The 13,363-nt window shown below is 35.1% G+C and overlaps 1 protein-coding gene across 1 annotated transcript in view; it reads left to right on the plus strand.

The window, feature by feature from the left end:
* The window catches only part of LOC117102786 (cysteine-rich venom protein Mr30-like), a 35,065-nt gene that overhangs the window by 17,524 nt on the left and 4,178 nt on the right, over nucleotides 1–13,363 (plus strand). The window contains exons 6-9 of the mRNA XM_033243194.1: nucleotides 376–465; nucleotides 1,644–1,754; nucleotides 6,450–6,632; nucleotides 10,399–10,506. Of these exons, the coding sequence (XP_033099085.1) occupies nucleotides 376–465; nucleotides 1,644–1,754; nucleotides 6,450–6,632; nucleotides 10,399–10,506 (492 nt within the window). The remainder of the gene's footprint in view (nucleotides 1–375; nucleotides 466–1,643; nucleotides 1,755–6,449; nucleotides 6,633–10,398; nucleotides 10,507–13,363) is intronic.

The following is a 13,363-nucleotide window of genomic DNA, read 5'->3' on the forward strand; positions in this document are numbered from 1 at the left end:
AATACATCGTGTAGCATAGCTCTCAACAAATGTAGCCCTATAAATAAATGAATAAAGATAATAGTAAGATAATAGGCACGCAATTAGTAATTGAGAAGTGATTACCTTATAAACTGTCGGTAGCACTTAAAGAAATGGCGGAGACAAACAAGAGAGCGAAATAAATAAAATGTCAGCAGTCAAAACAACTGAGAGCACACTGTAATTAAAATAAGGACAAAGGGTCTATATAAATGATCAGCATTATTAATATTATTATTATTATTATTATTATTATTATTATTATTATTATTATATTGCTAGCCGCCAACTCTACTGCTTATTAGTTAATATTTATTCATTTTTATTTAAAAGTTACAATAATATTTTTCACAGTATGCGAAGCAATCTGCCAGAATTGCGGAACAGTAACTGACGATTGTACTTGTGAATGCCAGGACGGATTTATAGGAGTCGACTGTTCAAGTGAGTAGATTCACCATACTCTTGATCAAATTTAAGGTGTTGTTATTATACAGTATCAACCTTTGACAATAATGGCGATAATAATTAATAATGTTATTATCAATATTATTGTTCAGTTTTTGATCGCGATATTGTTGCATCGAAGATCTTATTACATCTTAAGATCTCTGTTCTGATCTCTGTTCTGCATACTTCGCCGTTATTGAGGGCGCAATATACCCATAAGTGAAGTACATATAATATGTGTTTGTTACGAAAGCTGCAAGTAATTTAATGTTAACTTGACAATCTATATGAATGCAATTTTTTTGCCAATTTTTGAAATAAATAAGAAATAACCTCAACAGCCTTTTAAATTCTGAATTCACTAAAAATGTATTAGGTAAACTTAGACCTTCCCGACTAAAATGTCACGTTTCCGTAAATCTTTCATCCCTAATTTTTATTTATATGACACTTAAATGGTAAACCTTTCACACTAAATCTCCCTTTCATAAAATATACTCCACCATTTTAAATATCATAAATGTGTTTATCTTATCTTATAGGGACTATTAGTTTATTTATTTATTTTTTTCAATTTTCATGTTTGTTGTACATTTTTTGAATAGGTGAATTGGTAGTTTTAACTGCGCATCCGTATCAAGTTTAACCGACATAATCAAATACACACACAACATCGGTTTATGTCGGTTGACGTATGATTCGGATATTTGCTTTATTGATTTTTCATCATTATCATCATCATTGTCTTTTTTTTTGTTTCTTTCATGGACAAAAAGTTTTTTATTATATCAAAATAGTATAAGCAATAATATAAACAATTCTTCAAACCATTTCAAATAAAAAAAATGGAGTAAAATAATAAACGACAACTACGGAATAATTCTTTGTTTTCTTTCCTTTCTTAAAATTATACTTTGACATATTTTCATCTTATTTCTACAGTTTAACTCAGTGAAATATAGTATGGATTGTATGCTACTAATGAAGTTATAAGTTCGGTCTTGATTTTGTCTTGCAGATAAGTCATTGTTGAAGACATGCAAAAGATGGGCATGTTTTCCATAGTTATAGCGGCATATTGAATACTTTGTGATTGAAATATTGTTCTTGTTGCTGTTGTAATCATCATTGTCACTATAATACTATCTTTACGTGTACATTTTTTTTTATAGGGGAATGCGGTAACTACCATATGTATTGTGGTGCAGGGTGGTACCCAAATTGGTGCGATGATGAACACCCGTATGTCCCAGAAAATTGTCCACTTATGTGTGGTTTGTGCGGTATGTATAAATTGGATTTCTCTGCGTTAGCAGAAAAAGCCACTGTTTTTTTTTTGTTTATTTTTTTTTCTTCTTCTTCTCTCCTGCTCTCCTATCTTTCTTCACAGGATTTTTCAGTCCGGCACTATCTTTGCTTGGATCCTCTTGAAACTTTGTCTAAGCAAAGACCATGCCCAAGTTAATGCATTTTGTGTTTTCTAAAGGGTTTCAAAACTTGTTTCAGTTAGGTTAAACCAAAATTACCGTAAAATACATGAAGATATTTTGCCCTTTATCTCTAAATTAACTAAATATAGATCCTAAAGCCTCATTTACACTAGACACGATTATGACACGACAACGACACGATACAGACGCGCGCAGTGTTAAAGAATACAAACTACGCGATGATATGTCGTTGTCGTGTCGTAATCGTGATTAAAAATAAGCCTTTGAAACCCTTAAATTGTCAAAATGTTTGGTCCCCAAGACCACTTTTGAAACCGTTTAAACGAAGCTCGACCACGCTAACTTTGCTTCGTCGGGGAAATCTGACCCCTCGTCGGGGAAATCTGACGCCACGTCGGGGCATCGGCCCCTATCAGGGGACCTCGGTCCCCGCCCCCCCCCCATCGGGCAAATCCTGCCGCCGCTCCTGGTTGATGTATATTTTTACTTTCTACTTTAATTTTTAATGATTTTTTTTCCTTTATAATTTCAACATCAATTCTCATTATATGAGGAAAAGCCCTAGGTTCTCTTTAATAGAAATAGTATGCCTGGTTTATCTTGTATTTCGACTGGTATCTGGCGTAGACTGCAGCTACAAGTCTCTAATTTATTGCATTTTCTAAGTGTTAAATAATTTCAAAGAGCGCCACCAGCGTATGTCATAATGAAAACTTTTCCCCTACTTTCGACAAAAGCTCAATCAGGTAAATTTGACCTACATCTTATGTATGAACGCACTAATCGCAGAAAACTCAAAATCCGTAGCAGCTATTCCATGGTTTAAAGCGCGTGACGTCATTGATAGTGAAGGTAAAACGGTCCTGAATACACAATTTTAAAGACAAAATGATCACTGGTTATGTAACCAACCAACATGAGACTTACATGTCAGTAATGCTTAATTTATGAGCTACACTTGACCGTTCACCCCGAAGTTTAGCGACCTGTCGTTGCAGAGTTATGTTAAGAAGAAGCAGCAGGAAAATGGAAAAACACTATAATTTCAACCTTTTCCTATGCAAAAAGCATAAGATTGTCAACTCTAAAAGAAATATTATCACTCAATTTTGCATTAATTGTAAATATATACAGTATAGATGATTATAAAGCTTAAAACATATAGTTTTATAATCCGATCGCCCCAGATTGCCAAATGAAACCATTCAAATTATATAGGCCTAGTCGATTTTGTAAGAAACAGGGGTTTTGACTCATTTACTGTGTTAAGGTGTGCAGTAAACTGTTCAGTCAGCAGATGTCTCGAAGTTTTCATTATGTTTTGTTATTTTGTTGAATTTGGATAAGATAGGTTGTCGCTAAATACGACTTTAGCCGAGGGGGTGTGGCTTATTATGGTGACGTCATGCATTATTTCCGCTATTATACGTTTTCATTCCTAATCTTTCATTCCTAATCATAATTAGGCTTTTTGGCATAATTTGGACCCCCGTAGCATGTAGCATTATACCATTATGCTACGCATAATTTCATGAAAACTTAGCATAACGCAGCATAATTTGGAAATAATGTAAATTTCATTACATTTTAGAAACATAAATTTCAAAATAAGTGTGAGTTCTATTTCTGAGCATCTTAAGTACTGCATACCCGGCTGTCGTGTATCTAAGTACCAAAATGTTAGTTAAACCAACGGTAGTCGTGTATATAGGTAGTTTTCGCTACACGACGTAATCATGAAATCAACGTACTCCGCAACGCAAGATGAATAAATTATGGTTAACGTGCGGCGAGAACTACCTTATATAGGCGTACAATATAGTATAATTTTACTCCAGCCAATAGCATAATTTCACTTTGTCACAGTGGCTATAGCAAAGTACACTGAGTACTGTACAACAAATATATAAGATAGGTCTAAGTTTTCCTAATTGTGTAAGATTTTTTTTTCCAAAATTATGGGGCCTACACAGAGAGTGAAACAATACATAATATTAGTTATATTTTAGAGGTAGCGATAGGTCGTAATCACAGAAAGAAATAAACGCAATCAATGATCTAATACTACTACGGCCTACTTCTACAATAGGCTATAGTTATTATAAGTCTATGAATTTTCCAATTTTAATCGCATACATTTATTTTACTGGAAGAGACAATGGGCCTAATAAATTAAACTTTCAAGTTTTACAACATGAATCTGAAGTATAGATTTATAAGTTCATTGCGGTTTCACTGCTTTGAAACAAAACTGTCATATGGCTAGGTCTATTAGGCATATTCCGGAAAACTGATAAGGTTGACGGAATTTAATTAATAATTTTCATTCAACTGAATAATTAACTTTCCCATTTCTGTATTGTAATTTGTATTGTGTAAAGTTATTTATTATAATATAATAATTAATATTCAGTACAGGATACTTCAGTAGCCTAGGCCTAGAGGCCAGGGTCTTAAAATAGATTGTACATAGGCTTAGCTTAACGTAAACGATGCCTAACTACAGCGAGAAGGAGCAGCTGGACTGAAAAGGCCTCATGGTCCTACCTAGCACAGGCCTAGATCGTCCACACTAGTTTGGCCTGATCGTCTGCAAATGGACACAATCGTCTCGTGGACCCGATCGTCTGTCACCTGGTCAAGCAGTACAAACACGTCTCTCAGTCTGCTCGCTAATGTCACATTGGTGTACTATAGGCCTTATGTGGTTTTCAGAAGGTAGACGGTATAATTATGCATGACGTCACCATAATAATCCACGCCACTCGGCTGAAGTGGTGGGTAGCAACTACCGTTAGGATATCCCTATAAAATAGAGTATGAAACACCAAGCAAATAAGTAATATGGAACGTCATTTGAACCACAATAGATTATTTTTAATAGTTTTAACTGATTAAGACAAAATTAGGGACTGAAACTCAGTCAACGAAGGGCTGGCGTATCAAGCCCTACAGTGTATACTTAGCCGGTCCAGGAATGGGTCGTACTCTACTAATGTAAATTAAGGTTGCCTTGGTCAAATTTATTTTCCTCTTGACGGGTAGCCATTGATTAAAAGTGCTCAAAAAAAAAAAAATTAAAAATAAAAAAAAAAAAAAAAAAATCCGGAGGCATCATTTGGCACACGTTGGCAACAATGTTAAAATTCACCATAGTACGGGTTCATGAAATATTGAGCTGTTGCCACTCTGAATTTTAGATGTAAATTTTTACCTCAAAATGGTATTTCAAAGCTAGTACGTCGCTGAAAGAATTTTCTTATGTACTATCTACTAATCAGTAACAAAAACTTGTATATGAAGATTAAACTCAGACTGCTCAAGCGATGTTTTGAAATATGTATGTGAGACGTGGACACTGTTATCCGATCTGATTTAAAAAAAAAAAAAAAAGATAAGGAAAAAAAAAAAAACATCGAATCAGCAGAGATGCGGTTCCTGAGAAGAATTTTGCGTATATCGTACCTGGCTCGTGTGACCAACTTAGAAGTTACGAGGAGAGTTGGAGTGCTATCAGTTATCACGCAACGGCAATTTGTTTTTGTTTTGTTGTTTTTTTTTGGTCATATCATTCGGAAGGGGTCAGTAGAATTTGTCGTTTTACAAGGGAAAACTGAGGGAAAACGAACAAGGTAAAGACAACGAATTAAACTTTTGGACCGAAAATTTGGATCGAATTAAAACTTTGTTCAACAACAACTCTACAGCAAACGTTATCAATTGGGCAAGGGATATATACTGTCTCTTATACACATCTAGATGTGTATAAGAGACAGGAAGATATACCCCTTGGGCTAGTTATTATTTATAGGCCTAGTATCTGTAGGTTCTTCATTACAAGCCTTAGGCCAAGGTAAATAATGCTGAAATTATTATTATTACCTGTACCTATTCTTAATAAAATTAAGTAATTCCAAAATTCACCGTGTTGCCGTGTAAAATTATACCTACGAAAAATCGCTTGAGCACATTCAATCTAATGGCCCTATCTCCAAAAGAAATGAGCCCACATAAAATTGTAAAGATAATACTGTAATGAAATTAGGATAAAGTATTTACAATCAAACATAATGATAACATTATATAGATAAATATAGGTGTCCCTCTAATTAAAGTCATCCAACTAAAGACCACTTTTCTGTGGTAACATATTAACAAATGGCTTGTATCTTCATTATTCTAATTAGAGACTGAAGATGCTAAAGGCCATGGAAATTCCCGTCCGTAACGTGATCTTTAATTGTAGAGAGACATGTATTGAAAATCTTACAGCCTAACTTAGTCACATTACATAGCATATTTCTCGTATACTTTCCGTCTGTTTTTCCATAATGAAATGAAATAGGATATATTTTTTCAAGAAATTTAGCAAAAATACTCTCAGCATGCTACAGTATATATATATTTAAACAAACCTACACACATATATTATATATGAGTATCTGATTATATATGCACATCTGTGTTCTCTGTCATGTTACACGATTATATAAAACTTATTTACATCTTTATTTATTTTCTTTTCAGTTGAGGTCGATCCGAATTTCGAATGTAATTCAACTACCGTCAAACCAACAACAGAGAAGCCATCGACAGAAGAACCACGTCCATCGACAGAGGCACCACCTCCACCCACAGAGGAACCACATCCACCGACAACGGAACCACGTCCATCGACACACGAACCACTTCCACCGACCACGGAACCAGGTATGAGCCACTGTCTGACACTTAACCATTGCATTCACTCGTTTTGGTGACGGCTAACTTCTTATTACTAGCTCCTGAAATATTTGGCAGTATCCAGTGGCGGCATGTGGTGATGTTTGAGGTCTCTCAAGCACACACCAGAACACCTGGAAAACATTAATTTGAAAAAAATGACCTTTCAAAAAATAGTAAGAATTCATGGTATCTTATTCGGAAACTTGGAGGTGACCCAAAGAAGACCTCCTAACATTTTATTGTAACTACTAACCAAGTTGCACACCAGCTGCTTCTCAGTGGCAAATGACAGAAGTATAACAAAGACACTGAATTTACAATTCCTATCACCTTGGAAGAGCTAGAAAATAGTATATCTAATTTGAAAAATAGAAAAGCAATAGGTTTAGACAGCAATGCAACTAAGCAGATTAAACATTAAAACAGCAAACAAAACAGTGGCTTCTAGATGTGTATAATCACTGCCTGGCAACACATTACCTAAAATATGGCAGAAGGCACACGTTATAGCACTACTGAAGACTGGGAAAGACTCCTCAGATCTTAAAAAAATCCGAAAAATGTCGGGAAAAAATGGCCGCTGACGCGATCTTGAAAATTATAAAAACCATAATCTCTGGCTTTAGATAAGCCAGTGATGGATTTGGGGTTATTTATTATTATATATTTGGCATTAATAATACACTGTACTGCTTAATGTACCATTTAAAACCATCCTGACCTATAAAATTCAAGACGGCTGCTCTCCGCCATCTTGAAAAACCGTAAAAATGTATCATCTCAGGCTCTACATAAGCTAGAAGGACAACCAGAACTATTATATAGTTGTCTCAGTTTGGAATATTGAATTTCAATATAAATTATGTAAAAACAAGGAATTCCAAGAGAGGTTTCATCAGAAAAATAAAATTTTAAAATAATTTATCTCACAGAGACAGAATTCCAGGAAAGCAGAAATCTTGAATTGTATAGGTAAACTTTCCAGTGTATTGGTAATGCCAAATATACTAGAAAGGACACCAAATCCACCACTGTGGCTCATCTAGAGCCAGAGATCAGAGAATAGATATATAATTTTTATGATTTTCGAAATTCTGTGAGCGGCGATTTTGTTCCCGACATTTTTCAAAGGTACATAGGAGCTAATTTTCTTCTGATATGGTTCCAGATGCAAAATCCATCTAGAAAAAAAGGTAGAAAGAAAATGGTCACGGGATCTCCTAAAATGAATCTGCTACTATAGATGAGCATATATCATTCTAGAAGAGGCAGGGTTCCGACCTGGCAAATCAACAACAGGCCAATTGCTTAACCTCACCCAGCAAATCGAAGATGATATTGGTGCTGTTTTCGTAGATCTGTCAGCAGATTATGATAATGTAAATCAAAGACGCCTTCTTTGTAAGATCCTAGAGATGACGAAAGTTATTCACCTAACTGAATTGAAGAATGCTTCAGAATTGCCGATTCTTTGTTGAATTACGAGGGTTGCAGGTGGAGAGAAAAAACGGTCTTCCCCAAGGATCGCCCTTGCATCTCTACTGTATAACATCGACACCAATGTCAATCACTAGATGATGTCACCCGCCGCTTCATTTATGCTGATGACCTGGTGTCACTGCCAGAAGCACTAATATCAATACTGTTGAAGAAACTCTGACCGAGTCCTTGAAGCGGTTGTCAGCAGCATACATATGAAGTAAACATCGGCGAACCCATCAAAAAGATGCAAGTATGTGCATTCAACCTCAGAAAGAGAGATGCCAAACGCCAACTCAAGGTAACTTGGTCTGGAACAATACTTACACACTGTGAGTTTCCGGCTATCTTGGAATCACCTTGAACAATGCCTAAACTGTAAAAGTCACATCGAAAAGATGAAGGCAAAGGAAGAACCCGGAATAATACCTTCAGCAAGCTCACCAATACAAAATGTAGTGCAATTCCAAAGACACTACGTTCCAGCGCCTTTGCTCTTTGCTATTCCACAGCTGAATATGCCTATCCGGTGTGGGAAAGATCTGCCTATGCAAAGAAATTGACACCGCTCTTAATGCTAGCTGCCGACATATCACTGACTGTTTAAAGCCAACCATCAGCGATAGCTCATACATCCTGGCAGGAATTGCTCATCAGTGTATAAGAAGGACAATAGCTAGAAAAAAGGAGCGACTTCGGCAAGCATCAGATGAGAGCTGCACCCTCTGCAGGGACATTTAGATATACCCAGTAGTCGTAAGTAAAGAAAGAGCTTCATGAACAATGGAGACATCAACAACACCCTCTGAAGCTCGCATCGCCTTACGGAATGAAAGAGTCACCAATCTTCCACAACCATTAGTGATGGAAATCCCATTCACTGAAGACCTTCCTCCAGGAGCCAACAACAACTAGGCCACTTGGAAATGTCTAAACAGACTAAGGACTGGTCGAGTGGGCCTCTCCAAAGTCACCCTACATAAATTGAGTTATTCCACTGAGTTCACAATTTGTGCATGCATTACCACTTGAAATGCAGTAAATTAGAGGAGACCACCACCACAGACCTTGCCTGCTACAGCTGTAAGGCAGAGAAGTGAGTCCTGATATGGCTAGGACATATATAGTACCTGGACTCGATAAGAAGAATGAAAGAGATTTTTAGGCAAAAATAAATGCTTTTGACCTCATTATCAATTGCAATCTCAATAATTTTAATTGAATTTGCAAATTAATATTTTTTGCCTGCCGACCTTAAATGGCGTCAAACAATGAGGTGACATTCTCTGCTTGGATCTTCTTTAAACTTTGTCCAAACAAAGACCATTTTGCTCGATTAGACATGTTATCATATTAATTCAAAAGTGTGCATATTAAATATATATCTTCTTGCCTAGGCCTATATTGACATTTTGTTCTGCCACTCCTGTACCTTGTACCCTAGGAGACTGGCTTTACTCTGAAACCAGAACCAAAAGAATGATTGTATAAAACGTTTACCAATACAATTTTAGCAACATTTTTTTGACAATTTTTTTGATAAACCATTCTGCCAACTTCAAGTTATAATATTGTAACCTTATGAAGAGCGATGTTCGAGATATTTCACTTATTTTACTACAGGACTATACTTGGGAAGAGGAAATTGTGTCTTCATGCCCCAATCAAACTAATCAATGGCCGTATTCGACTGGTCATTCTTCGTTAAACCACGCCCACCTACGCAGTTGTAAAATCCTATTTACGACCAATGGAATAGAAAACTTGTATATACACGACAAAACAAAATGGTTACATAGTTAGGGAGTTTTCAATGCACGACGTTAACCTTAACTTTAATGGATGACGTCATAATTTATTCATCTTGCGTTGCCGAGACCGTTAATTTCAGGATTTTACGTGCTCGACGTACGTTAGTTACGGGTTTGCGCATGCGTATTTCGATTTGTTAATTACAAAAGGGGCGGAGCTTTCGCGCTGCACGTTGGGTACTAACGTTAACGTTAAGTTTAACGTCGTGCTTCGAAAACTCCCTATTAACGAACTCTGGTTACGTTAAATTTCTGTCAACGAAGTCTATTTTACAAACCAGTCGATTGAAAATAATACTCAACGAAAAATCGTAGTAAAAGAATTAAACCAATCGAATAATCCTATTGTCTTTAACCAGATCACTAAAACATAAGCCAAAAGCTCTGTCCACATTATCAAATTATTTTTACGTAATTTCAATCTTTGACTAAAATTCAGTTTTATAATTCTCTTTTTACAGTGGGAGGCTGTGATCTACACTGTGAAAACGGTGGTGTCTGTACGGAAGATGGTAAAGACGGCTTTTGTGACTGTCCATTAGGATTCGGCGGTCGGACATGCAGACGAGGTAAATATAATAATCAGTAAAAAATTGTATTAAACATATTATAGTGTGTATATGTATAAGTGTATATATATAATAATAATAATAATAATAATAATAATAATAATAATAATAATAATAATAATAATAATAATAATAATAATAATAGTGTAGTTTTATATAGCGCACATATCCATCTAATATAAGATGTTCATGGCGCTTGATGGGATGTGTGGACTAGGAACTCGATCAATGATTTTCTTCGCCCATAAGGGTCCCTTCGTGTCTGTGCTACCCGGTAACCCGGTACCAGCAACTCTCGTCGTCCACCACAGGGGCTGTCTGTTCCAGTACACCGGGGTATCCCCCTACTCGTCTCGAAGGATGTACTGGGTTCTTTATAGTGCCCACGAGCCATTGTATATATATCGTATAATAACAATAATTAAGATAAAATAGAAAAAGTACCTAAAAAGGAACAAATAAATAATAAGAAACACAAAAATAATATATACAGTATTGTATTTCACATGATAAGTACTTAAAATAAATATATGGGCTTGGAGATGAAATATTGGGAGATTTTTTAAAAATAAAATAGTCAATTATACTTCTCTTAAATAAATGTAAATTTGACGATTGTTTAATACAGCTTAGCTTTAGTCCAAGAGTTGTCTCCTATTTGTTGTTAGATGGTCATTGCAAAGTATTATTAACATTATATAAAGGTAACGATGGATTTACAGTGCTTGCCAAAATATTTAGAGATCTAATAGATATAAATAAAGGCATTTATGATAATAGTTGACTTTACATACAATCCTAAAAGCGTTTTTTGTAAGTATAAATCATTAAAACATTTTATTCCTGATACAGCAACGTCCCACAGAATAGTAACATAATAATTATATGTACGTGCTTGTATGTTTGCGTAACATGCGAGTACTGCCTATTAAATAGCACGTTTTTATTAGTCAGGTGACACTCGAGAAATGTCATTATGGCAAAATGTTTCATTAGAGCGAACAGAAACATGCAGATTCTGATAACTTTGAAAAATAAATCAACGTTTTTGTGATTATGGTTTCCAAGTTATGAAGGCCATATATTTCAGCCCCAATTGGCATTTTTATGCTAATCTATATATGAATATAGTGGACCAACATGCGATTTTCAGAAATTGTGAACTCCTTATTATATGTGTTCATTTAGAGAAAAAAAAGTTGCAATTTGGTCTATTGAACATACTAGGCCAAATATACGGTACATTTAACCTCAGTTTGACCTCAAATGACCTTAAACGACCTCTTAAATAGAGTTGTCATGACATTCCAAAGTGTCAGTCATTTTCATCACAGATCATCTTTGGTTTCATGAACCTAACATACAATTGATCAGTTTTATGGCAATAGGTGTTCATTCGCCAGCTGGGTTTAACCTTAATATTTCTGCCTTGCATACTTCAACACTAATATGTGACCCAAGACCACAAAAGGGCTGTAAACTCGTACTCTATCAAAATGGGATTTTAATATAAATGAATAGAGCACATCATTAACTTTATAATAAGGGGTCATTGACCTTAATCGGACAATTATGTGTAAAGTTAAGCTATTTTGAATTATAACTGGCCTATAAAGTTTTGAGCAAAAGGGCTTTAAAAATAGGCCTACTGAAGAAATTGAAGAAAAATCATAGCAGCAGTCAAAGAAACTCCTTAGCAACACACAGTTCCCATTGAGCTATTGCGATGAAATTTTCTACGGTTTGTTGGAAATAGGTTGGGCAACAGAGATCTTCTATTTTTAAGTCGATACCCCAGGGAGTTAATTAGTGATACCCCAGGGAAAATTGGTTATACCCTTATAAAGCTAAAGAATCTATGTACTTATTATGGCATTCCCGTTGTTCTGATGAATTTAGTAGACATAAGAAGTGTTTTATTCGTCAAGCCTTGATGGAGAGAGTGTTTTGTAATGGTGTGGATGAAAAAGGGACGGGATGGGGCTACGGGGGTTTGGATTCTTTTTTTTAATTTATAAACATTAACTACAACATTTTCAAGATTAAGCAAGTATTTATAAGTGAAATTATCAGGATTTCTATTGTTGCAATCTACATTGTAGCATCGGGAGGTGGTAAACAATCTGTTTCGAACCACTGGTTCCATCATGTATGTTTTTCATTATGTATGAAACACATACTCAACACCAAATTAAATTATTAAATTAAATTACATTATATTATTATTCCATAATAATGGAATATATGTATATATATATATATATACATATATATATATACATATATATATATTTATATATATATATATACAGTATATATTATTGATATTTTAATATTTTGACATACATCATGAATTGCCTCACAGCAAGAAGATCATTTTTTTTTTAAACAAGACACGAACCGCTTCGTATCTTTTGAATAACTTCAAGGAACAACTCCCTGATTCAATAAAGATGGTCCGTACCATGGTGCTATGCTCTAGAAAATTACTTTTGAAAATGTATTCCTAACGCAATTGTAATGTCGACACGCATGTTATTGTTTGATGCTTTAAAGTTGTTTGACTATTTTGTACACGATTTGATCGGCGTTGTGTGAATATACTTCATCAATACGTTTTAATTTCACATCGCTGAAAACAGTGCAGATGATCGTTCTGTTGGCGTCAATTTTTTTGAAGATTCAATAACCACGACTAGTTTCTTAAAATGTATTCAACCGCAATCTGTATAATTTCTGATCCGCTTCACTGCCAGACGGCAAGAGGATTGTTGTCCAAATCTTTTTCAACAAGTCATGAAACAGTTTAGTATTATTTGAATTAATTCAAGGCTATTTCCTTCATTTATGTATACAC

This window comes from Anneissia japonica, unplaced genomic scaffold, assembly GCF_011630105.1.
Source record: "Anneissia japonica isolate Jap-2015-1 unplaced genomic scaffold, ASM1163010v1 scaffold287760_len733007_cov179, whole genome shotgun sequence".
NCBI lineage: Eukaryota > Metazoa > Echinodermata > Crinoidea > Comatulida > Comatulidae > Anneissia > Anneissia japonica.